The sequence below is a fragment of the Sorghum bicolor genome, chromosome 1, assembly GCF_000003195.3.
Source record: "Sorghum bicolor cultivar BTx623 chromosome 1, Sorghum_bicolor_NCBIv3, whole genome shotgun sequence".
Lineage (NCBI taxonomy): Eukaryota > Viridiplantae > Streptophyta > Magnoliopsida > Poales > Poaceae > Sorghum > Sorghum bicolor.
In genome coordinates, this window is record NC_012870.2 from 60,474,244 (window position 1) to 60,501,719 (window position 27,476).

A 27,476-nucleotide genomic window follows, 5' to 3' on the forward strand; every position below is an offset into this window, starting at 1 on the left:
TGGAGGAAGTGAGTTACAGATTTAACAAAGAAAGAGGTTGCCTAAGAATATTTCCATGAGCAACATGTTTTAGCCTCAACGTATAGCAAGACGTTAGAATATTTGGTTGTTTCCCAAATTCAGTTCTAAATGGACAGAATCTTCTTGTTGTATGAAAAAAAACCATTAAGTACAACTATATATATGTTTCTAAATAATCACTTTTACCACTATAAATATATAAAAGGTAGCTCAAAGTAAAGATGCATGATGCATGCTACTTCCTGTTCCTGGAAACTTTAATTCTTAGAGTTGTCTTAATTCAAAATTTTTAAACTTTGACCGAATTTCTAGAAAAAAACGCTAAGATTTACAATACCAAATTAGTACCATTAGATTTATTATATAGTATATTTTTATAAGATATTCATTTTATGTCATAGATATTGATGCTTTTTTCTATAAAGTTGATCAAACTTAAAAGAATTTGACTGACACAGATTTTAGGAATTGAAGCTTTCAGAGACAAATACCATACATATATCAAACATACATGCATGGTAAGTATACATTTCGATAAGGACTTGTTCGGTCAATCTTCAATCCAAGGAGATTAGAAGGGATTGAAGGAGATTGAGGGTATTTTGACTTGAAGAGGTTTGAGAGGTATTTTGACTTCTTGTAGGTGATAAATTCCTCCTCAAGTTCTTTGACTCACCTTGGATTGGAGATTAACTGAACAAGCCATAAGTATGCTTTTACAGGAACTAAAAGTGTGGTTTAAGTTTTACAATCCTTTTTAATAAAATATAACAAGGAGTTTTGTATATGATGAACAATTAGTATTAGATATAAACTTAAATATAAAAAACTTACAAGAGTAAGTCTATCTTTTTTCACCAAACTATTGTTCGATCTTGATTTCAGCATTAAATTATAAAACTAACTAATTTTATCTATCGAACTTATTAGCTTCAAAGGTCCTATACATATTTTAAGAAAAAAAAATATGATTACATCTTTAAGAATTCATAACTAATTCATTTTAAATAAAATATTGAACCAGTATTTTGTCTAAAAACATAGCTTATTTGGTCAAAATCTATAAAGTTTGACTTTTCCTCTAGTCAGATATGGTTACCAATACCAAGGGGTTCACGGCGCAATGGCAAAGGCCATTGGTTGGGGGGCTCCCACCCAGGGTTCAAATCCTGGGTGCGGCACTTTATTCTTGATTTATTCCAGGATTTTCCGGCGCTATGCATTAAGTGGTAGGCGACGTGTCCGTCGACAGCGAGGCGCCTGTGGTGACTTCGTGAACTTCAAGATTTGCCGGCTCAATCCTTCGAAGGTGCTCATAGGGGTAGGGTTTGTGTACGTGTGTTCATAGGGGTGAGTGTGCGTACGTGTTGATTGTCTGCGTTGTACTGTGTAATTTCAAAAAAAAAATATGGTTACCATTTTTAACATAAGGAGTACTTCTATGTGCATTGTGTTAGAAAAATAATTTGTTTAGTTATATGTATTAAATTTATTCAATAACTTGTAACCCTTATGCTATACTATAATTTCGCTTGAAAAATAAAGCACAGGTCGATGAACTAGTGGATCTTATAATAATAATATAATAATAAAACTAAAAAGAGCCAACAGGGTGGAAGAGAACCAAGATTTGCTCCTCACCAACTTTCCCTGGCCACCCCCCCTTTCCCTATTTTCCTCTCTCTTTTTTGAAACGTGACACACCCAGCAGCCACAGCTGACGCTTGCTTTAATTTACAGCTTCACTCTAGTGTTGCCTCTGCCCTCTCCACCATTGCTTTTTATGTCTCTCTGACCCCGCTACTCCTCCCGGCGCCATTATATTCCTCCTCTCCTGCGCTCTCCACCCCCATCCTCCCTCCTCCAGTCCTCCTCCTTGCCTGCAGCAGGTCGCCTCTGGTACGCCGCCGGCCAGTGCTCTCACCACCCCCGGCGAGATGTCGAAGGTAAGCCTTTGCTCCCGCTGCTTGCATTGATCGTGATCTGATTTCTTTATTTCTGCCATTGCACAAAGCTGGTCGCCTTTCCAGCGGCATGGGGAGGATCTTGCTTTGGAATCCAAGAAATGATTCGTGTTGCTTTTCTCTTATTATGGACTCTCTCTGCTTTTTGCACTATATGCTCATCTCTGCTTCCCGGTTCGACTTTGGATGCAGAAAATCGTGGTGAAGCTGCACCTGCACGACAACAAGGACAAGCAGAAGGCCATGAAGGCTGTCTCCGCGCTCACAGGTACCATGTCAGCTTCTTCGTCTTCTTTTCTGTTTCTGATCGTGCGTCTGCTGATTGTGCTTTAATTTGCAGGCATCGACGAGATATCCGTGGACATGGCGTCGCACAAGATGACGGTGATCGGCATGGTGGATCCGGTGAACGTGGTGAGCAAGCTGCGGAAGGCGTCGTGGTCGGCGACCATCGACTCCGTCGGGCCAGCCAAGGAGCCGGAGAAGAAAGAAGCAGGGGAGAAGAAGGACGGCGAGAAGAAGGACGGGGACGGCAAGAAAGACGGCGAGGGGGACAAGAAGAAGGACGGCGAGGGGGAGAAGAAGGAAGGCGGCGAGGGGGACAAGAAGAAGGACGGCGACGAGAAGGACAAGGACGGCGACGGCAAGAAGGCGGCGGCGCCGCCGACGGAGCAGCAGATCATGGCGGAGCTGATGAACCAGTACCGGGCGTACTACTACCCGTACCCGCACATGACCTACCCCACACACTACTACGTGCAGAGCATGGAGGAGAACCCCAACTCCTGCACCATCTGCTAAAACCATGCATTCTCTGCAGGTTCTGGCTGCTGCCATGCACGAGGTAATTAAAAGTTAAACCCGATTATTAGTTACTAGTAGCTGTGTGCATGTATATATGCGTACTAGTACACACCTTATGGCACGGACGATCGATCTAAGAAGGTCAAGGTGATGTTGAACCGTGCATTTTGTGACGTGTAAGAAGAAAAAGTTTACCGAGATTTCACTTCTACTGCATGGAGTTCTGGGCTGCTGCATAGCGCCGCCATGCATGGTGCCATGGACAGGATGCGCAGCGTGTGTGTATTACTGTGTGTGTGTGTGTGTGTGTGTATATATATATATAACTTTGCTTTCTGGTAAACCAGAGCTGTAATGATGATTTGTAGCAACAATTTTGGATTTTAGAGTACTGTTAATTATTGATGCATGTTTGTGTGAACCCAATGTGCTATTTCCGGTTGACGCTTGCTCAGTCGCAGCAGCATGAATGACATGGGAAATAATATCCATAGTTGCTTCATGAAAAAAATAAAAAAATATAATCCATAGCTAGACTGACAACTGGGGCCTATGACTATATGCTTTTTTTGGCGAGGGCCTATGACTATATGCTAAGCTAGGACCGGTCCGTTTTACTTTTTTTCAACAGAAGTGACGTATATCTATAATGTGAGCAAATTGTCGCATGTTCAAAATCACTGTTAACTTTGTTCTTCGTCTTAGTCCTGTCAGGTCATGATATTCACAGCCCGTCCAACAAAAAAAATGGATTATGGGAGAAACAGAATCTTGATACGCCACATAATGCCAACCAAGAAATGTTTTTCACTGGCCTCTTGAGAGACTTATTGGTCTACGACAAGTTGAATAAGAATTGCAAGTTTCAAATCAAAGACAGAGAAAAAAACACACACAGATATGCTAAAAGATAGCAATTAGGAACAGAGTGCCAAACCGACAACTCACACATCTCACTCTCACTCTCTCATAGTCATAGTCTCGTTGATAAGCAAACCTACCCACCGTCCCACGCACACCTTTACTATCTTTCACTTGAAAATTGAAATTACATCACATGGTGGCCAAACATATTGGATGTCATGGCATGGCACTAGTATAATACGCTCTACTATCAATCAGATCAGCGCGAGCTATATGTATTACTGACTTCATTTTAGCACACCCATTTGGAGCTAGATTCACATTCTATTATTCCACAGGCTGGCTCGCCCCAAGTTTTCAGCAAGACCGCTCACTCAAACAGCTGAACTTTATGCCTTAAATTACTCATATTTTACATTAGAAAGATCATTATCCCATAGGCGTAGTTTAATCGCCACAATGAGGGTCTTGCTGCAGCAAGGTATAGTATAAGTTAATAATACAACTCGCATGCCTGTTGCTCCAATCTTGACAGAGGAAACAACAAAGATGCATGAGCTCACTAATTCTTCTGACATCAGCCATCAGGTCCAGCACATCTGAAGAACGGAATTAATGGATTTTTTTGGTAATACTCAACATGGAAACACCAAGGAGATGAAAGGGATAGGGGCGTTTGCGCACACGGGGTTGTGCCTAGTTGCATCCACGAAATGGAGATGGGAGTGCAGGCGTGGCAACTGTCAAGTGACGAAGGAAAATTTGGATGGTCTCAACCAAAACCACTCGTTCGTTCTCTTGTCTGAAACATTTGGGTGCTGGTGAGCCCGGATGAATGATCAGGACGTTTCAGGCTTATCTGACCAAATGTCAACTTTCATTTGCGAGGGGTGGGTGTGGGTCAAAATCTAAACCTGAACATGCTGCGAAATTCAATTTGCCTCTTTCGTTGTAGCTGACCAAAAGTTGATACGACGTGTATTTTTAGTACAAAAGTTTAGTTGTCTCATAACAACGTATTAGCATGCTACCTAGTTGTCTGAAAAAGAATGGAAGGACATTTACAAATTCACAACGAACTGTTCAGTAATTGGGCACAATTACTGCAATGGTTCTAGGAATCCATCATACATGCCACTGAAAGTTGAGCGATGCTGTCTTTCTCCAACAGTAAAATGATCATTGATCAGGACCGTCGTGTTTTTTTTTTTTTTTTGAGCAACGTCAAATGGATTTGTTGGAAGATAGAATCTAAACACAAGGAAGAAGAAGACTGAGCTGGGCTGCTGGGAATCGTTATTACTCTTTGGGCTTTCTCTTTATATTGGGCCCTCGTATTGATCGCTAACAGGCCAGTTGGCCGGGTTGGCAGCGCCTCCAGTCCGTCTGATAGGTACCGACTCCTCTGACATTGCATGTCACGATGCGTCCATTCAACAACGTGCTGTAATTTTGCTAAAAAAACGTGCTGGAATAAGTTAGCTAAAAAATAAACATCGTGTTGTGACATCTTGTTTCCATGTTTATTTTCTCGATTAAATATCATTTAAACTAAATTTTAGTTGGAGAGGTGTAAGCAAGTTTATCATCAAGATACGTCGTCGCACATTGCTAGCTTATCCTGTGGGGCTTATATCCTCAACTAAAAAAATACTCCCTCCGTTCTAAATTATAAGTCATTTCAAAAACTTGAAGAGTTAAAGCATTTCTAAGTTTGATAAAAAATATAGAAAGAAATATAAAGATTTATGTCATAAAATAGGTACACTATGAAAATATAACTAACACAAATCCAATTCCACGATCGTTCATCACTAAGGAATCCGGCCAACCATCAGCTACTCCCGCAACTTTCCTTATTTGGAAATGATAATTTCTGCAACTTTCCATTTTTAGAAGGTAACTAAGTTATACATATATGTTATAGAACATAACTTATTTCTATAAATTATACTAAGAACTTGGTATAACACTTTGCAAAACTTATCGCCATATGACTTATACCATATAACTTACAACTTATGCCAAAACTTTAAAACACAGAATTATAAAACATTTTTTAAATTTTTCTTTTGTCTTTTTTCTCTTTTTATTTTTTATATAGTCTATCAATTTTTTCTTTTTATATATGTTGTCAACCCTTATTTTATTTGGGCGATCGTTCACTTAGATTTGATGTAACAAAGGTTCAAACTACCTCTCCTTCTAGCAGGCCTTTCCATAACCACCGCTGATGTCATAAAAAAGTAAAACATTTATTTTAAAATGCTAGATGTAAATTTTAACCATATAATTTGTAATTATTAACTTTCTACACGTAACTTTTATACTAACTTTCTGTACGCAACTTTTATATCTAACTTTCTACGTGTAAGTGTGTAACTAGTAGATATTAACTTATAATTATTATCTTTTATGTCTAACTTTTTGCAAAGCTATTTGATTTATTATATTTTGTGCTTAACTTTCAGTTATTAACTTATATGTTAAAATGGGTTTAATTAAACTATATGCTTAAGTTTTAATTGTAACTTTTTTGAACGTTCGCTAAATTGTCTCGTCATAAATTATGTTAATAAACTTGTTCCATAAAATATTATAGATAAAAGTTATGCGTATAACTTTATCATGTAGTAAGTTATATGTATAAGTTATGTGTGTAACTTTGTCACAATGAAGGTATATGTTAAAGTCACGTATATGAGTTATACGTAAAAGTTTGTTCCATAAGTTATACGTAAAAGTTGTGAGTACAATTTTTCAAAAAAGAAAAGTAGCAAATTTTTTTTGCCTAAAATAGAAAACTTTCCAAAAATAGAAAATTACAGGATTTTTTTTTGTCAAAAAAGAAAAGTCGTGGGAGCTGTCTGATCGTTCGCTAGATTCAAATCTACTGAACGTTCGCTATTTAGTGAGTCCGACTAACAAAGAATTTAATGATACTTGGTTGGTACCAAAAATGTTATTATTTTGCTATATAAATTTGGTCAAACTTAAAAAAATTTGACTCTCCAAGATTCTTGAAATGACTTATAATTTGGAACAGGGAGTACGTATAAAGAACATAAATAGATTTAACACAAAAAGGCACACATCGATTTGAGTATTTATTATTACTCTCTGCATCCGACAATTGGATGTTGGTGCGATGCTGCAAATATAGCTCACTATATATTAGTTCTATAAGCATGAAAGTGATAATAAATTTGTTGAATTACTATACCAAAAAAACCATTACGCCATGTGTTGCCGGTGACGTTACTGACTTCGCCATATCTCAATTTTATTTCGTCTTCCGCCCCTGGTTGACTCGATCGATGCTGCTCCGTCATATAGGCAGCAATTCGTCAATTGCCAAATTGAAAATGACGAGAAAGCTCTGCTTCCTTGCACGCAATACACACACACACACACACAAACGAATCATCACGCTTGTCACTATATATTTTTTTCAACTCCCACAAACTCTCAACAATCACTGGTGCATGCAGTACAGCTAGTGCACACATGGACAGTGTAGTCAGCTCACCAATGCCATCGATCTCTTTCAGTAGCCGGCGACTCCTGCGCCCAACTTTCTATCGCCGTGTGGCGAAGGGAGAGGCTGCAACTACCTAAAATCTAGAACCAATTTGTGATGTGATTCGAGCTCTGATAAAAAAAAAATGTTCCAGTAGGGGCCTCTGGATTCCGGCTCCTGCTCACCTACACGGGCCGCTCGTCTCAGCTTTCCTCCCGCCTTAGCTCACCTACTAAACAAGTGTAAAATCACGTAAGATCACCGTGTCCTTAGCCCGTACACCGGTTGGTACTCTAATCTCGTTCGCTCCACATGCGCCTGCCATCAGCGGAGATGGTACGGTAGTGGTGATCTATGCTAGATTTAGGATTTCACGGCTTACTCATTTAAGATTATCTGTCGAATCTTCAGGTTAGTATTTTTCTCTTATAATAAATTAGTGAGCAATCAGGCAAAGCGAACAGGCTGTCAGGTTATGCTTCCGGTCAATCTGGTTGTTTCAGGTTCCCCCATCTTTTAACTTCTGTCAGTGAGCTAGTAGCTCATGTACATAAGGATGTTCAGATTGTGGACACTGGAGAGTTCGTTCGTTCGATTACTCAAACACAGAAGTACTTACTCTACAGTAAACCTGTACGCACGTACATAATAATGGCTTCTACGTATACGTGTCTGCACGGAGAGGCTCTTTTTTTCACCTCTTGGAGCACAGCGGCACGTGTTTTCCGGATATGGACGAATCGGATATTGACTAGTGCAAAGCAGGCCTGGGGCTAACAAGGGGTCTCGTACCAAGATCCTCCGGTCCAGTCCAGCAGGTACACCATGTACATTTACTGCACTGCACACACACACACACACACACACTACACAGCCATGTGCGTACGTAGAACGCGGCAAATGCTCGGCCATGCATGTACGCACAAAAGTTCCTCCTCTCACGAAAATGTACGCCGCCGAAAACGGGCGTATGTACGCGATATGGTTGAGATCTTCGCCTCCAGTCGTGTAGTACGTACCTGAGAACCGTATTTGGAAAAGAAATGCACACGCGGCGAGTTTGTGTTGCCGAGGCCTCACCGCGGTGGTGCACTCCGCCGCACCGGCTTGGCTGCGATGAAAGCAGCCTGCATGCAGCTGGGGCCTTTGGGGACACCGATCGAGCACTTAGATCGATTGGAGCAGCCGAGAAAAGGCTGTATCGGAGCGTACGTGTCAATACCGTCAGAAATTCACAACAGATATGGCCACAGAAAAAACATCATACATATTCTTTTCTACTCTATTCGCTTTATGATAAAAAGTATTGTTCGCAGTTTATTGTAAGAAAGAAAATACTGACAGATCAACAGAGCGTACTCCATGTGGACACCGAGCAGTTGATAGAGTATATACTGTACTGAATGTTTTTTGTCGGACGGGGAACCTACGCAGATGCTGTTGTTGCTACGCCTCGTGACTGCCGATCAGGGCGCACAAGCGTCAACGGCGACGCCAACAACAATGGGCTGTGTGCTGGCTCACAAAAATGTTGCGCCTGTGCTTTCGCTGTCTCCTTGTTTCCTTGGACCTGGCCTCCAATTTCAAGGAGGAAAAGGAGTGCTGTACTATAAAGGCCTTGTTTAGTTATAAAGAGGTGAGTGTCATGTTTTGTAGGACGTTGAAAGAGGTGTTCAAATACTAATAAAAAACTAATTATATAACTCGGCTAAAAACTACGAAAAGAATTTATTAAGTCTAATTAATCTATCATTAGCACATGTAGGTTACTGTAGCACTTACGGCTAATTATGGACTAACTAGGTTTAAAAAATTCGTCTCGTGATTTTAAACTAAATTATGTAATTAGTTTATTTTTTTATCTATATTTAATACTTTATGCATGTGTCGAAACATTCGATGTAATGAGTGAAAACTTTTTGGGTTAGAAACTAAACAAGGCCAAAGAATCTCAATTGCAACTTTGCAAATGAAAGGTCCCTGGCAGCAGTACTATCTGATTAAATCATCTTGTTTAGTTCGGAAAAAGGAAAAAATTATAAATATTATATAGAATATGTTAGTATATATTTAAATTATTAAACATGGACTAATAAAAAAACAAATTACATAGCGCATCTAGAAACTATGAGATGAATTTATTAAGTCTAATTAGTTTATCATTAACACTGTTGGTTATTATAGTTATTATGGCTAATCATAGATTCATTACGCTTAAAAGATTTGTCTCACGATTTATAATTAAATTATATAATTAGTTTTTTAATCTATATTTAATGCACTTTGCATATGTCGAAAGACTTTAATGGGATGGGTGAAAAGTTTTTAGGTAGAAAACTAGACCCTGTTCACTTCAACTTATTTAACGAATCTACCGGTCATTCAGCAGTATTTTTCTCTTATAAAAAAATCAATAATCAGTACATTCGGTCATGGCTTTTGAGATAAGTGAACAGACTCTAAACAAACCTTTAGATGTTAAAGTTTAACCGGTACTGTAGCTTTTTTATTTTGTTTGACAATTAGTGTTTAATTATGGACTAAGGGTTTGTTTAGATCCCAAATCTTTACATCCCAAGACTTTTGGCCGTAAACTTTACATTCCAAATACGTGTTTAGATGCTTCTCAAATCTTTTGGTCTGCAACACACAAGACACGGGCCCCTAAGCAAGTTTACACAGTTTTGGGCTCCAAGGTTCTAAATTCCAAATCTTTACAGCCCAAGTTTTACAGGCCCCTGCTTAGATCCATTCTTCCAAAAAGTGTTCATTTCTCCAAAAGTTTTGGCTGTTTGGCTGCATCTAGACAGGGCCTAACTAGGCTCAAAAGATTCGTCTCGCAAGTGTTTTAGTTTCATAAATAGTCTATATTTAGTACTCCATATATGTGTCTATACATTCAATGAGATGGGAGTTAAAGTTTATTGAAGCAAACCAAACATGGCCAAATTCTCGTTTAGGCCTTGTTTAGTTTGCGAAAAAATTTAGATTCTGGCATTTTCGCTTGTATTTGGTAATTATTGTCCAACCATGGACTAACTAGACTCAAAAGATTCATTTCGCAAATTACAGACAAACTATGTAATTAGTTATTTATTTTATCTTTATTTAGTGCTACATGTATGTGCCACAAGATTCGATGTGACGGAGAATCTTTAAAATTTTTAAAAACTAAGGCATTGTTTTGAATTTTTTTTGTTCCGGGTACTTTGTTTAGTTCACCCCAAAAACCAAAAACTTTTTAAAATTCCCCGTCATATCAAATCTTGGAGCACATGCATGAAGCATTAGATATAGACGAAAATAAAAACTAATTACACAGTTTGCCTGTAAATCACGAGATGAATCTTTTGAGCCTAGTTAGTCCATAATTGGATAATATTTGTCAAATAAAAACGAAAATGCTACAGTACCGAAATCCGAAATTTTTTCGGAACTAAACAAGGCCTATAGCATTTTCGTTTTTATTTGGTAATTATTATCCAATTATAGATTAACTATTTATCCCACGATTTACAGACAAACTACGTAATTAGTTTTTTGTTTTCGTCTATATTTAATATTCTATATTTTGAAAAGTTTTTTTTTTATTTTTTGGGTGAACTTAACATGGCCCGGCCTTATTTTACCGCCAGGCACCAACATATACTGCATGGCCTATGAATGGCCTCCGACAGGTGCAGGCAGATTACTTGGGCTGCCTGCCTGCGCCTGCTCGGTTGCTCCAAGCCTCGAGCGCACCAGTTGGCCGTGTCAGTTCAACTACCACCAACCCCTGCGCTTTAATGCCGGAGCACCTTCACTTCAATTCAATTCACCGCTCGCTCGCTGCATCCTCTGCTTCCCTTCTTTACCACCACCAGTCCACCACCACCACCTTCCCTCCCTCCCTCCCTCCCTCTCCTGCGTTGCTGCTAGAGCCTTCGTTCCTGGCGGCGGGCCCCGGTGCTCGTCGTTCGATCGTGGACGACATGGGCGCCGCGGCGGCGCGGTCGGCATTGGCGTCCGCCGGCCGTGCGGCGAACGAGGCCGTAAGCTTCGTGGTGTTCCTGCTGCTGGACGCGCTGGAGGTGCTGCTGTGCGTCGTGTACAAGGTGGCGGACTACGTGGTGGAAGGCGCGTGGCGTCCCTGCTACTGCTCGTCGTCGGCGGCCACGGGCAAGATCGTCGTGTCGGAGCGGGGAGGCTCCAAGGTCGTCAGCATGCTGTCCGCCACCAGGCTCCACCTCGAGGACATCTCCGACACGCTCTACACGCGGCCCTCCGTGCTGGCCTCCGCCGCCGCGGCGTCGTCGGCGTCCTCCCAGTCCCAGCGGCGCGCGCCGGCGCCGGGGGTCACCGTGCACTCCGCCATCGTGCAGATGCTCCGCGGCAAGGTCGGCGCCGGCGCCGGAGACGGCAAGCACAGGCCGTACCCGTCGCCGCGCTGGTCCGACTGCCACTGCGCCAACTGCAACCCGGCGGACACGGACCGCCTCCTCTTCGTCCACGTCGAGGCGCCGCCGCAAGGTACGCCGACGGAGGAGGACGTGCTGTTCATCCACGGGTTCATCTCGTCGTCGGGGTTCTGGACGGAGACGGTGCTGCCGCACGTGAGCCCCGCGGCGCGTTCCCGCCGCCGGCTGTTCGCCGTGGACCTGCTGGGTTTCGGGCGGAGCCCGAAGCCGGCGGACTCGCTGTACACGCTGCGGGAGCACGTGGAGATGATCGAGCGGTCCGTGATCGAGCGCCACGGGGTGAGGTCCTTCCACCTGGTGGCGCACTCGCTGGGCTCCATCCTCGCGCTGGCGCTCGCCGTCCGGCACCCCGCCGCCGTCAGGTCCCTCACCCTCGTCGCGCCGCCCTACTTCCCGGTGCCGCGCGGGGAGGTGGGCACGCGGTACGTGCTGCGGGCGGTGGCGCCGCGCCGGGTGTGGCCGCCCATCGCGTTCGGCGCCTCCGTGGCGTGCTGGTACGAGCACCTCAGCCGCACCGTCAGCATCGTGCTCTGCAAGCACCACCGCCTCTGGGAGCTCGCCTTCCGCGTCTTCACCCTCTACAGGTACGTCACCGTTATTCAGAGCAAGGTGAAATTAGGTCAGCGACCGATCGACCGGCTCAACGGCATTTTCTTGGCATCAGCATCATCATCATCCAAGAGGTTTAAGGGTACTGGTTCATGATCCGCATGGCCATCTTCCATTGGTTGGGTTTGATTTGCACAAACCTAGGGAATTTATTACGGCTTTCAAAAAAATTTTGCAAAACAGGCACCGTAGCATTTTCGTTTGTATTTGACAAATATTGTCAAATCATGCACTAACTAGACTCAAAAGATTCGTCTCGTCAATTTCGACCAAACTGTGTAATTAATTTTTATTTTCGTCTATATTTAATACTCTATACATGCGTCTAAAGATTCGATGTGATGGGGAATGTGAAAAATTTTTGTAAAATTTTTAGGGAAGTAAACAAGGCCTAATCAAGGTCGTAAAGGAGGAGATCACATTGATATCGATAGGATCTCAGGGTGCTCCACTGTCCACTCCACACTCTCTTTGTACTGCAGCATTTAGGAGCTGGGGCGGGGCCCAGCCTGCACCTGCAGCTGCCGCTGCACCGCTGCGTCGATGTGATCAATGGCAGTTAATAGGGTGCATAGGAACCAGTTGACCCGCGGTCAGCAGTTGGGGGGTGCTTTGGTGTAGGAGGGCCATCTGCCGGTCCACTGCCGGTGCCGTGTGGCATGGGCGCATGGCAAGTCCTAGTGATACAAACAGCTACTGTATTCCGTTCCAAATCTGATCTAAGTTTAACTTAGAACAAAAACTAAAACAACTTATAAAAATTAAAATTGAGGCACTGTCATATCAGTGAAGCCTTAGGCCAGGCAAGACAACATTTTTTTTTTCACTAACGTAGCCACGCATAAGCTTTGCAAAAACATCTGGGGTGGAATTTTTCACGTTTCTTGCGGCCGTAGACCTTCTTCTACGAAATTGTTGTTAGATTGGTATGAATATGGTTTAAGAGTGTTTATATTTCTTCAATTGTTTCAACACTTCACAACGCATGTTGGAGGAAAAAATACCAAAAAGTATCGTTCATTTTTAGTACCAACGAACAATAGGTATCTTTTTCACGAAAAAGGTGCATCATCATCGTATTAATGCCTAAAGTTAACGAATGTAGTCATCCGTTCTTTTATTTGGTTGTATATATACTAAGCTTATTTAGCAGTATAACAATAAAAGGAAATAGCCATTACTTTTCAAATACCCTCGCTTGTCGCTTCCAAGATAAGGGTGCCATAAAAGGAGTGGATACATACAGTTCATCCCTCTGTATATTCAGATATAGCCAGCGGGGTGCATGTGCATGAACAAGAATCTGATGAACTGCTCCAACTAGTAGCAGCTAAATCAAAGCACAAGTTTGGTTTGGTTTGACTGTTTGAGAGAGATACGGTTACATATTTCTGGCTAACCAAACCAACCATTCGTCGTGCTCCATCCTCCTGGCAGGGTGCGGACCTACCTCATGGACGGCTTCTTCTGCCACACCCACATCGCGTCGTGGCACACCCTGCACAACATCATCTGCGGCAGCGCCGGCAAGATCGACAGGTGCCTCGAGGTGGTCAGGGACCAGCTCACCTGCGACGTCACCGTCTACCACGGCAGCGACGACGAGCTCCTCCCCGTGCAGTGCAGCTACGCCGTCAAGGCCAAGATCCCGCGCGCCCAGGTGAAGGTCGTCGACGGCAAGGACCACGTCACCATCGTCGTCGGACGCCAGAAGGACCTGGCCAGGGAGCTGGAGGAGATCTGGGACAGGAAACGGTGAGAGAGACTGCTGGGTAATTTTATTTATTTATAGGATGGTGAAGAAGCCACAAGGAGTGTTAAGAGCACCACGCACCTCATAATCAATCAGGTTAACAAGAGGATGGGTCTTCGTAGAAGAAGATGGCTGCCAACAAGCACCAACGAAGAGTTAGAGTTTCCTAATGGAGGCTACAGGAAGGACGTGTTAAGGGCAGACGCGCTCGAGAGAAATGTGAAGAGTACTTAATTACATTTACCTTTTTTTTTTCTTTTGTTCATTGTTTTTCGACTGGTTCTCTGGTTTTCATATTGAAGGCCGAGAAAAAAATTTCTTGCACGGCCTGTGTGTAATTATGATATAAATGATTAGTGGTTTCAGTTGTAATCCCTGAACAGAAAGTGATATGGCCCGATTTGTGGAGCTTGTGTTCCCTCCCCCCAACACATACACTCACCTTTATAAATACACAAACTCTACTCCTATAAACACCTCCGAAGAATCGAGCTGATAGATCTCAAGATTTACTCTTACCCATGCACTCCTGCAAGATATAAAACTATATGACAGTAATATACAATGCAAAATGAATCATAAATGAAAACACAGGATCACGAATCACTCAAATAGTACCAGCAGAACTGAAGAGAAGTTTTTGACGTCTTGCATGCTCGATGCTTCCAACTCAACGAAAGAACCCAATCAATATAGAGATCTCATCAATCAATATATGATGAAGACGATCCAAGGAACCATGGTGAGATTGAACATCCACATTATTCCCATCATCTCATGCCAGTGGGTACGAGTGGTCGGTCCACCTCAGATCTGGCCTCTTGAGTCTAAGTCAACCTGCAGAGATTCAGAGCAAGTTTTGCACACCATACCTTGCTGTACCCTGTGAGCATATTGCGTCTAAGAAATTCATCGTCGCCTCAATGGTTTCCATAAATGATGCAATGAAATTGTGAATGGCCCCAACATGCTCCAAGAATAAATATACATGCCTTCTCACAGCATAGCAAAATCAATATACCTGCGCACTGTCCAACTCCTTCCCATCAACTGTTCACTCAGCTTTCCTAATCTTTACCTGATATGAATATATAGAGATCATAAGAGCCTACCACACAAAGGACAATAAAGATAAAAGACGCAGATACAGTCCCGCACCTCGGGCCACAGCTTTGCTGTAGTTGTGCAGATTTATTACAGCTGTCCTGCCCATGCCTGCACAACAGAACGACCCAAACCTAACAACTCGCCACACTAAGGCCTTGTTTAGTTCCCAAAAATTTTACAAAATTTTTCAGATTCCCCATCACATCTAATTTTTAGACACATGCATGAAGTATTAAATATAGACAAAAATAAAAACTAATTGCACAGTTTGGTCGAAATTGACGAGACGAATCTTTTGAGCCTAGTTAGTCTATGATTGAATAATATTTGTCAAATACAAACGAAAGAGCTACAGTGTCGATTTTGCAAAATATTTTGGAACTAAACAAGGCCTAAAAGTAATTTATGTGTAAGCAAGAGTTGACTGAACTGAATGGCGGATGCAGGACAGACATGTAAAGATTTCATAATGTGCTACAGTGAGCTTAAGCCTGCTCATTCAATACAAGTGCTCTCCATTTTAGGTTTCCATCAATCCTCCCGTGACCACCCAGGCGCCCAGGCAAGTGGCGGACCACAAGCCCTGGACAGTGTCACAGTGGCCTTATGCACCATCTAGGGTTCCTGCCGTTCAAGAACTGGGCAAAGCACGCCTGCATAAAGAACAAGAATAAGTAAGCAGCGCTGTAGCCACGTCCCAACCAAGCTAGGATCGTTGGGAGTGATTTATAGATCCTTCACGACACTTACACGTCTCTTTTTTTTTTTTCACTCCTACACAAGAATTCAGATAGCAAGCATAAGTAAATGATATCAGTTACCGAAGCTATTTAATACTTCCTCCAGTCCATTCCAAATTATAAGTCACTTTCACTTGTTTGGTACATCAATTTTCCTATGTATCTAGATATATTATATGTCTAGATACATAGCAAAATTTATATACCAAAAAAGTCAAAGCGACTTATAATTTGAAACGGAGAGAGTAAAATGGTTTAGATTAAATCTGGAGATCGAAACACATACCTTGAGTCCTGGACTCAGATTTTCTATGGAGCATATTGAAATTAACCCTTGTCCAGCAGGGAGAGCATAGGAAACTGCTGCAACATTTAACAACTCAAGAGCACACAAGATACACGTGAGAAGGCACAGTAATAAAAAAAAACAATACATCAAGAGAAATCTGTGCGGAGTAATTAACGAAGTCAAAAGAAATCACTGGGCAAAAAACTTAGATACCAGCTCTGGAAGATTATGCTACCGAACCTTGTGGGAGCAAAAATTTTAGACAAGAACTCCAATAGGAATAAGTATCAGATACACCCTGGGAACAAAGACCTTTACAGAGTCTCAAGAAAAAAAAGGAGTTTTACAGGGTCTCAAGAAAAAAAAAACAAAGAGCTTTACAGGGTCTCAAGAAAAAAAACAAAGAGCTTTACAGGGTCTCAAGAAAAAACAAAGAACAATACTTGGCATGGGAAACATCCAAAACATATTTGAGAAACAAATATGTCATGTAGTTACTGGAACCTGATGCATGGTACTGCTTCCTCCATTCCAAACTATAAGACGTTTTGCCTTTTCTAGATTCATAGTTTTTGCTATGCACTTGGATATACACTGTGTCTAGATGCATAATAAAAACAATATATCTAGAAAGACTAAAATGTCTTATAATTTGAAAAACGAAGGGAGTAGTAAACATCCTGAACTTGCAGATCTGAAGCACATCCAAGAGGAGAAAGTAAAGTTCTACCGTCAGAGCTCCAGATACATGATACAAAAAGAATAGAAACATGATGCCTTGGTCAAAAAGTTATACAAAACGGCAGTGTGTACTGAATAGACAGACTTCTGCCTCCCTTGAATCCATGCAAAGATCTGGAAAAACTTCAATCAGCTGGGAGAGTCGAATGAAAATCAATCATTTCATACAATTATAAGATATGGAGAGACACAAATCAACTGGGGAACTTCGGGGCAAAACATCATTTTAGGGGGCAATCATTTAGCATTCGAGAATCATCAAGGGGGCTCATTATAAGCAACCAAGGATATACAAAGGGCTGCAAATCTCTGCCAAACTGCAGCCTTTCTATAAGTTAAACGCTTGTTAGAAACTGCAAAACTGTACAACAAAGAGAGAAGAGGATCTACTTTGGCGAAGTTAACTCTGAACAACGAACAGGATTAATCCGCTAGGCTAGACTCAACTACCGCCATGAAAGGCGCAAAAGCCCTCATTGCATATGAGACCACGCTGAATCCAGGATCTTCATATGCCACTTCATCAAGCCACAGAAACTTAACTTGGCATCCAAGCTTACTGCATGCACAACATGCTTGTCGAGTGCACAGAGGTCTAAACCTTTGACTGACCTATAGTTATGATGATGGAAATGATGCCTATCTAAGTACAGAATTACATGGTGTTGATCTGGTCAATGCTCTTCTGGACCACGCTTATAGTCTGGGTAATAGGTGCCCTTGCTGATCTTGAGGCAACACTGATGAGCCACACTGGCTTCTGAAGTGAGGTTTTAGTTCACTTGGATCAACAATCACTGATTGATAGCTTGGTGTTTTAGAGTAGATTCCTTTGCACAAAACACCTCACTACACATGTGAATCTTAAGGTTTGGCAGACTTGCTAACAACATGCAAATGCTTGTCAACCATTTTGTTCACAAAGGATTCAATCTGCATGGATGGTAAACACCATGAGTTAAAACACATAACATTATTCCAATTAATGTAAAAGAATTATCAGAAGACATTATCACGGTGCAGAATGGCTCATGTGGCCAGAAGGCCAAGCCATAAGGCAGAAGTCAACAGAATAATGCTCATGATTGATAGAGAGCTACGCAGTATTAGCAAGGAAGGGTCTCGATAGAACTACAAAACTTTGGTAAGTGAACACCGCTGTACCTTAATTTTCCTTTTAGCATCAAGAAACTCAAGAGTAGTCATCGATTTCTCTCCTTCTGAGCATGTATCAATGATCTGTTGAGGCCAGAGAAAAGAGACTACTGTCAGTATTATTACTATCATCACCTAAATTGATGGAAATAACACTAAAAGAGAATGGAGCAACACATGCAGCATTATGTGGGAAATGAACTAAGTTTTCAAGTTGTCAACCCAAAAATCAAAAGACATTTTTAAAATGTATCTACATATACATGGTATAATACCTTGTTAACAGATTTGCGCATGATTGATTTGTACCCTTCTCGGTCGATCTTTTTTCCTCTATATAATGGCATCAGCAGTGAGGCTATAAAATTCACGAGACCCTGTTTTATATGCTCCACACCTCTTGATTGCCGCTCAGATGCAGGTTTGCTATCGGCACCCTGTGAGGCTGAACTACGGCATGTCTGCTTCTGACTACATGAATCATCTTCATCAGGTATGCGTATCCGACTGTAGAATTCTTTATCAGCTTCCATTGCCTGTGCCTGCCACCTCTCAATGGCTAGAGGATCCTTGACACCATCAATGCAGATTGTATCAGTATCCACCCATGCCCTCGTAAACCGACCGTATACAACACCAGTATCAGTGTTTGCTAGGCAAGCTGTCTCATTTGAGTGGTTCTGCTGAGTACAATTATCATGAGAAATTTTCAAGCTGTCAGCATCAGCGCAGTTGGTGTTGTCAGGCAAATCCTTAGTTTTGACATTCTTGGAATCATTTTCTGATATGCACTCAAGTCTCCCAAAATTATCCTTCAATGCTCTTTTTCTTGTATTGGGTTCGTCCAAATGGTGATCACGAATCACAAAAGATTCGAACGATGGTATCTCTGGAAGCTCACGAGGCACACTTATCTCTGCCTCTACAGATGCATATGCCTAAAAACAGACAGGAGTCATGAGTTAGATGGCTTTCCTTTTCTTTTGTAGAACATGTTCATTATTCTGGACCAACACCACCAACTAGAATATTTGTATATGCAACTCTAATTCTAATTCAAGCCTTATGTACCATAACTGGCCATTGGCCACCTCAAAGTTTGTCAAATTTCTATTGATTATCTCAGTTACTGAATCTAAACAATAAACTAGTCAGTTAAAACTGCTTACAAGTTTGAAATTTCTAAACCTCCAATTTCCATGTTTAATTTTAAAATTTCCATTTTTAGTGATATATTCGATCAACAGTGATAAATATACTTGCTCTAATAGTTGCATGCAAGGTATGTCCCAAAAAAATGCACAAAATAAGGAGATTATAAATTCAAGAAAATAACATGGAAATGACCAAACTAGTTCATTTTAAAAAGGATATCCTTTTAAAAATACTGGAGATAAGTGCTTCACGGTAATAAATGAACAGAAAGAAGGGGAACAGATTGTATTATAAATAAGGAAAAAAATGAAAATGTCTCTGTAGTTTTGCATTCAGAGCTACACGGTACACAATAACACACCATGTAGTATGCAACAAGTCTAACAAAAAATACACGCCCCGAATTTTGAAACAGATAAACAACGCTTAAATAAAAAAACTAAAGCAACCTACGAGGAACAAGGTTGGCTTTGTAATATTAAGAAAATAGGCACAAAAATTCACTTCGATGAGGAACTGAAATTGGGCAAACCCTTAACCAACTGAGCTAGGACCACCTTCTTAATAACGACTAAACTAGCATAAATTTCCATGTCCGCAGTGGCAGGTAATGAAATTGTGAAAATATAAAGAGCCAACTCTGGTGTCAGGTAATGAAACTGCTCTAATATAGAGAGGCAGATAACAATCTTTCTCAGCTTTTTATGGATAATGTTCTTATCAGAGACGATAAGGATGGTCAATGGTAAATATTAAAACCTGATTAGTTGGACAAATCTTAATCAAAAGAAAATTTTAGTCACAGACCTGTGCAGCTGCTATGGCAGCAACTCGAGCAGCCTCGGCAGCAGCAAATGCAGCAGCTTCTTCCTCGGACATAGGAATGCCACACTCCACCTTAGATTCAATACCATGTTGTTGCTTTTGGGAAAGCAACTTGCCATCAGACAAAGCAGCTGTCACAGTTTCCAATTTCATTTCCTTGTTCTCATACTTCTTGTTTGTCTTTGGCGGTGACTGACTACTTGCGAATCTTGTACGCTGGCGCTGGGAAACTACTTTATTATTGTCCAAAGTTTCATTTGGCACACGTAAGGCAGGCTTTACTGATTGCAGATCCTTACTCTTGGTCTTACTCAATTCAATTGATGGTATTCGACGCAGCAATTTGAGTCCACCATTTCTATCCTTTTCTCTACGAAAAACTTCAATCCACACACTGACCAACTGCCGAGCTATAGCACGAATATCTCGGCTTGTGTGCACACAAACCTTTTCCTTTACAGTCTTCCCAATTCCTGCATGAAGTTGAAAAAAGAAGAATCAGGTTTGTCACCAGGCTACAATGACAAATAACTTATACAAACATCCACGGCACGCTCTAGTTATAACAAACATAGATCAATGTAGTAGTGCACTCAGATACTCAGTAGTTCTCCTTTGATCGACCTAGTGAATAAACAAATACATAAAAAGTACAATAGGAAGGGCTTTGCTAAATTGGTAAGGTAAATTAGATTCCTAATAAGAATGTGATAACCTAACCTATGGTTTTGTACCCTTCCAAAGATAAGGCTGGAAGGGAGGAACATGAAAATCATGTCAAGAGACATTCTCTAACGCCATTTAAAGGGACATGGAGATACTGAGCTTTGCACAGACCTGATAAACGTACAGCTACCAGATCAGTGGAAACAAGCACAAGCAAACGCACACAGTGCCGCAGTAGTTGAGTAGCATTTTTCCCAAGTGAATCCTGCCAAAATCAAAATGCAAACATGAAGAACTTCAATATAGGAAAAGTACCAGTGTTATGTAATGCTTAAAGAAACAACTCATTAATCAACTTACAAGTATCCAAGAGTTTAGCGTATGTAATCCTTCTTTAGACCCAGCAAATGATTTAAGAACATCTGTAGGAAGCTTCAATAACTCCTTAGCCAAATGTAGGCGCCCTGATGTTGTCTTTGCACTGAAGAACATTTCTTGCAGCAAAGATTCCTTGCTAACAATTGGATACATTGCATCAGATGAGTTCTTACTTAGAGCAGTAGAAAGTTCACATGCTTCAAGTCTATTTGACATGTCCCTAACTTCATTTCTTTCACTGTCTGACTGCATTTGGTAAGTCTGTAGCGCTTCCACCTCAGCAATATAGTCATTGCCAGTGTTCAGTAAGTCAATGATGCGAACAGCTTCTCGCAAACCACTCAAAATTGCACCACCAACAGTATCTGGATGCTCTTTGCATGTTGCTTCACCCGCAAAGAATAAGCAATTTTCAACTGGCCTTCCAAGAATATCATAATCTCGCCCTGATGCTCCAACTGCAACATAAGAGTAAGCACCTCTACTAAAGGGATCAAGTCCCCAATTTGTCACAACGGATGCAACTGGATCTGGTACAGAAGCATTCCTAAAAAGCTTTCGGAGAACCACCATAGCATTGTTAACATGATCGCCAGAACTGATGCTTTGTCCATCTATAGCAGCCTTCCCAACAAGTAGAGCTATCAGAACTGGAGCCCCAACTGTCTTTCTGAGATTCCAAAACATAAAACACTGTCCTCTTAAATCTGTTTCTTCTGCAGTTGCACCAAAGTAATCCACATTATCATCCCAAAATACCTCAGGGAACTCCAATACTATCTTGTTTAGAAGACCAAACCCAAGCCGGTTTATAGAAGATACTTTCCAGTCTGGCAAGGAAGGTGAAAATTTAATTGTCTCTGCTTTCAAGCAACCAAGAGGAACAGTTATTAACACAGCATCTCCAGTAAATTCACTTCCAGTTGAAGTGGAAACCTTGACATATCTCCCATCCTTACAGCTAGCACCTAACTCCTCAGGTCCATACAGTACTTCAGTTACAACATGGTTTAACCTAATATCAAGTCCTTTAGCAAGATTCCGTAGAACAGTGTCATAGCCACCTTTGATCATGCAATGAGCACCTCCGAATCCTCCATATACATCATCCTGGTTCCAGTATGGAAGGGATAAAGATTTCAGCGTTGCAGCACAACCATACTCTAAATGTGCAAAGTGCCAATTCATAAGCCTTCTCTCAATAGGGCTGAGGACATCTATCTTATCATTCTTTCCACAATGATCTATATCCTTTCCTGTTGAAGCACTTACGGAAATGTCTACAGCTCCAGAATTTGTCATAAATCTCAAGTGGCCATCCTGCTCCACAGAATCCATAGGTTGAGTTGCACGATGCTTCCTGAGAGCATACTCCAGTCCATCCTCCAGGGATAAACCAATTGCACTGTCACCATTTTGCGCAAAAAGCAGCGCCAGCTCTTCAAGAAGGCCATTGTATTCGGCTTCTAAATCTTCATCCACAGAATCAGGAACCTTGTCACCAGTTACTACATCATACAGAGGGCAAGCACTATTCAACGTAGTAAGTTCAAGACCAAGCTGAGAACAAATCAAAGAGGATGGATCAGCCCGTCTTTCAGTAGCTATATCAGCCTCCACCCCTGTAATAATGCTAGCACCCAAATCTACAGGAACCGAAAGTGATGTGCGATCTGTATAAACACGGCCGCCAATCCTTTCTCGTGCCTCAAGAACAGTGACTGAAAAACCTTGACGTTGCAAATGGCGAGCAGCAGTTAAACCAGCAGGGCCCGCTCCCACAATGATTATTCTTTTGCCACGAACAGCAAATTCAACCCTGTCACTTTGACAGTTGTTTCCACTATTTTCAATTTCACGTGCTTCTTGTTGATGAGGGACTTCAACTTTTCCAACAGAACTATCCAGATATAACGTACGTTGGATATCCAAATTGCTGGATGGCAGTGATGCATTTCTAACTTCAGTTGACATGTCTAGATTATTTTTTTCCGTCAGATGTTCATCAGACTTCAAGTGAGGTAGTAACTTCAGAGCACCACAGTGAACAGTGGGGCAATTCTTTTCATTTGATGCTTCTACCAGAGCACATTCAGTGTTTTTAACACTTACAGTTCTGCAGCATTCAATGCTTGTTCCACACTCAAAATCCTCATTCTTTTGTGATACAGAGACAATGCTATTTTGAATGCTGACTGATTCCATTTGATGTGATTCATTTAGCTTGGGTACTTCAACAACCTCATACAGAGTGTCATCGTGCCCCTTTGCCACCTTATCTGACGCAATTCCAGCATTTATGTAGCCCTGAAAATTGATGACATATAGGGTGCAATCATTCGGGCGCTTTCTAATTCAGCAAAACATAGTAACTAAAAGAAAATCTTTAACAAGGTAATAAAGTTAGTAGTAAATTTGAGATCTATAAGCTGGCTGCATGTAAAAGGGAAACATATGCTCAATGATTTTCAGAAAGTCATCAAAGACGTGCAATGCTTAATTTGGAAGTTGATGGCTTAATTTGGTAAGGCAATTCTGGAAAATAATGAAAACTAATGGCAACTCAACTTACATATTGGTCTAAGAATAAAAACACATCACGAGTAAGTGCTTGATGCGGCAACTCATCTTTCAAAGGAACATCTGAAACACCACAGTCTGCAAGATCCAATAAATGTTTAACATCCTTGCTCCAGCGACTTAGTATCATGTTCCTGGAATACAAAAAGAAACAGATATAGGAAAATCATGATGCAGGGTTAATGCCACCAAGCACAGAAATTTGATACTAATATGGTAAGGAAGCATTAACCTACCTGCACTCTAGGTACTCCTGAAGGCCACCCTTGCGCTTCAAAACTTCCTTGAACTTTATCTTCTCAATCGGTGTAATAGTCTTTGCCTTTAGGCCAGCACGTACTGCGGCAACACCAGTATCTCCTCCACCCTCATAAACTTCTGAAGTTTTAATTTGATCTTTTGTTTTTATTGACTGATCTGGAAAACCTGCTGAGGGATTTGAGAACAGCCCCTGCTCTTGCATTAGAGTTTCCCAGTCAACATCGCCCTCATATGCCATGTCACCATGTTTGCGTTTTTTGGAGCCTCGTGTGACACGCTTCAGTTTCACCTTTGATGCACATGCATTCTCCTTGTCTTCATAATCTAGTGGTGCTGCCACATCAACTATATCCACATCTTTCACAGGTGCTGCCATGTCTGCACCTAGACACACAGGATTATTTCCTACAATGTCATGCGAAGAACAAGAATCCTTGGGCCCCATAACAGGCAGCTGATCCAAATTTTCCTCAATAACCATAGTAGTATTTGCTTCAATAATTTCTGTAGTCTCAGTTGGTTTATTATCAGCATCAACAGATAATACTGCCTCTTTTCGTCGAACAGATTTCCCAGGCACCTGTTTTGGTTTTAGAGCAGTTTTCCTTTTTATGGTTGATGTTGGTGACTTGCCTTGAGAACAATCAACATCATCACTGCTTTCCTTCCCTAGCGTTTGGGAACATGTGTGTGCATCAGAAACGCCAACGTTGGTTGCATTTGCTGCTGTGCAAGATGTTTTTTCATCAAGATTTCCTGAATAAGATTCCAGCCCAGGGTGATTGCTTGCCCAAGCTGAGATTTCAAAGTGATCAGTGACCCCATTGAAAGAGTTTATTGATCCATCATTTAGTACTTTGGTGGCTTCCACATCTCGTAGAAGCTCTTCAGCTGATGATCGGTGAAATAATCCATCATCTGCAGCATTCTCTTCAAGTTCATTAAAAACAGAAGACAATCCTCCCAAAGCTTGCCCAGGACAAGCACCAACCTTATAGTGTCTAGTGGACTCGCTACCATTTGCCTTCGCCTTTGCTTTCCGAGGCAATGAGGCTTTCCGATCCTGTACACAAGCATTCTTCATCTCTTCCTTTGTCCGCCGCCTTCTCCTTTTAGTGCCCTTGGAAGCCGTGTCTGGGGCCAAACCAGATCCCTTGTTAAGACCATCCCCATCATGCAAACAAGAAACTTCCATGCCTTCTGCCTCCTCTGAGACCTGCCGTGACTTCCGACCAGATCTTGCAAACAGCACTGACAAGGAGTCTTTCAACCCCAGATTATCCAAACCCTGAGCACAATTCCCAGAAACATCACGCCCCTCCAGTTTCACGACATCTAAATTGCTCTTCTCATCAGCATCAGCATCACCTATATCAACAACACCCTGTACATCTTCCTGTTGAACCAATGTCGGAACCTCAGGTCCACATTCAGCCACTGCACCAAAGTCATTACTCTCCTTGCCTTTCTTCCGCTTCTTCAACTTCTTCCTTATACTAGCCAAGGTGTCCTCCATCTCCCCTGGCACTGTGGAGCTGGTATAGGACATGGGTGTGTACACCCGATAATTTTAGCAAAAACAAAATTGTCAGTAGGTACAATATACATGTATAAACTTGTAACGCAACTGGGTCAGATCCGATACAAAATGCTTATATTAGGGTTTGGGGTGGTCGGTTTCGTGCGGCAGGAAGGGGAGAGAGGGGCAGGCATACCTGACAGATGCTCGTCGCAGGCAAAGGCTGGGCTTTCCGGGGAGCCGTGTCCGTGACACGGCGGTGGACCGAGGCGGGGCGGCGAGGCGGCGAGGTCGGCGCCGGAGCTGCGGGCGGGAGGAGGGCGGTGAGCGGGGTTCGCAGCGGGGGCGTCACGGCGCGAGTGGCGGGGGCATACCTGCGACTAGGGGAGGACGGCCTCGAGGCGGCGGCGGCGGCGGCGGCGAGAGCCGCCTGCCGCCGGTGGTGAAAGAGGGGCGGTGGCGGCGTAGGATGGGCGCGCGATGGCGGCGGCGACGACGATTGGGAGAGCAGTCGCGCGCTACCCGAGCTCGCGACGGGTAGCGCGTTAACCTCCCCTTTATTTATCGACCGCAACTCGGCGGCGGCGCGGGCGAGGTCGGCAGCGACGACGAGGGACCGGATGTTTGCTCGGCGAGGGGTAGGGGTAAGGAAGCGTGGCGCAGGACTGCAAAAAAAGAGGGGGATTAATACGGTTTATGCTTTGGCTTTGTGTTTCGGTTTTTGTTGCAATGCTGTGTGCGAACGAACACACCCACAGTTTTTCACAATTCTGCTAGCTTTTTTTCGAATCAAAAACATGTGTACGGTTTTGTATATGTTAGCGCAATATGGAAATATATTTGGAGATGTCTTAAAAAGCGTTAGTTACTTTGTGTTTATTTCGACTAGAAAAAACAATAGATGTTTATATGTTATATATGATAATGATAATATTGTGTTTGATGTGGTGACAATGTGGATGTTCTTCTTCGTAGACATGTTATTAAGTATAAAAATGTGAAAGATTTTGTTTTACTATTTTTGCATGGGTGTGTAGTAAAGCGCGGGAAAAAGAAAGATGACAAGCGTAACTTATTATATTTATACAAATATATCGGCCAAGGTTTTTGCATAATTAATACTCTAAAGAAGTATATAAAACGACAAAAGGAGATGGTAGACGTGCAAATCTCGTAGAACGGAGCAGGTCCAAAAATATAGGCCAACCATAACAAGTTAGCGACTAAAGTTCATTTAATTCCATAACCCATCATGCATTTTAAACTAAAAATATATCAACAACGGTTATGCTCTGGGAAATTGCTATATATATGTGGCTTGGTGAGCACTAGAAGAAAGTGGTAGGCATCCATTCTTGTTGGAGCATCAAGGAAAGAACAAGGGACTAACCAAGTGACAATACAACTATATATTGTTGCAAATATTAAATATAGAGTTTGTTTTTAAGACGCTGAGGATGTTTGTCATGATGTTAAGAAAAAAGAAAGAAATAACTCTACTATGTCCCACGTGCGTAGACGCCCACGACTCGATCAGCACGCCTCCTCCTCCCCTCTCCCCTATGCAGACGCCTCCTCCTTCCTCCCGCGCTCCCCCACAACCTTCTCGTCCAACTTCGGAGACATCCAAGTCGCCTCGTGCTGTCCTTGAACACGGCCAATCCTAACCTAAGCTTCTCATCTAGATCCGGCGTGAGTGGACCCTACCTCTACCACCTCCCATGCTCCCGCAGCGTGTGGCCACCCCGCTATGTTAATCCCAAGCTTCCCTCCTTCTTCTCCGATGGACGTCTACCGCCACTAGCACCGTCCAACCGGCCTCTTTCCCACTGTCCCACAGGTGGTTCCTCTGCTGCCTCACCCTCCACCGCCGTCTTGACCACCACCACCACCGGTCCAGCATCCTCCCTAGAAGCTTTCTTCTAAGATTGAAGAGTATAGAAAACCCCAAACCCTAATGTCGCGGGCTTCTTCTTCTCCGGCAACGGTGACAACTTGAGTCCATCTACAATTTTGTGTGGCTTCTAGTGCGTGCACAATGAATTTCTCCACAAGCGCATGCGGAAAG

General features: G+C 42.2%; 3 protein-coding genes and 1 long non-coding RNA gene across 4 annotated transcripts; 2 read left to right on the top strand and 2 right to left on the bottom strand.

Moving 5' to 3' along the window:
• On the top strand, window positions 1,793–3,210 carry LOC8062616 (heavy metal-associated isoprenylated plant protein 39). The gene is made up of 3 exons (XM_021459168.1): window positions 1,793–1,967; window positions 2,178–2,253; window positions 2,326–3,210. Exons 1-3 carry the CDS (start codon window positions 1,959–1,961, stop codon window positions 2,784–2,786), a joined length of 546 nt encoding a protein of 181 aa, XP_021314843.1. The 5' UTR covers window positions 1,793–1,958; the 3' UTR covers window positions 2,787–3,210.
• Window positions 11,004–14,400, top strand: LOC8062878 (probable lysophospholipase BODYGUARD 3). The gene is made up of 3 exons (XM_002464984.2): window positions 11,004–12,214; window positions 13,677–13,994; window positions 14,089–14,400. Exons 1-3 carry the CDS (start codon window positions 11,145–11,147, stop codon window positions 14,150–14,152), a joined length of 1,452 nt encoding a protein of 483 aa, XP_002465029.2. The 5' UTR covers window positions 11,004–11,144; the 3' UTR covers window positions 14,153–14,400.
• LOC110431809 lies at window positions 13,838–15,364 on the bottom strand. The gene is made up of 5 exons (XR_002449269.1): window positions 15,151–15,364; window positions 14,435–15,070; window positions 14,237–14,320; window positions 14,074–14,124; window positions 13,838–13,979 (listed from the first exon to the last, which is right to left on the bottom strand). It is a non-coding gene; the product is annotated as an uncharacterized LOC110431809 (long non-coding RNA).
• LOC8062879 (lysine-specific histone demethylase 1 homolog 3) lies at window positions 17,073–26,088 on the bottom strand. Its single transcript, XM_002467551.2, has 10 exons — window positions 25,783–26,088; window positions 25,605–25,711; window positions 23,865–25,424; window positions 23,621–23,762; window positions 21,031–23,355; window positions 20,842–20,935; window positions 19,987–20,477; window positions 18,300–18,962; window positions 18,034–18,108; window positions 17,073–17,802 (listed from the first exon to the last, which is right to left on the bottom strand). The coding sequence occupies exons 3-10, from the start codon at window positions 25,403–25,405 to the stop codon at window positions 17,734–17,736; spliced, it is 5,400 nt and encodes a 1,799-aa protein (XP_002467596.1). The 5' UTR covers window positions 25,406–25,424; window positions 25,605–25,711; window positions 25,783–26,088; the 3' UTR covers window positions 17,073–17,733.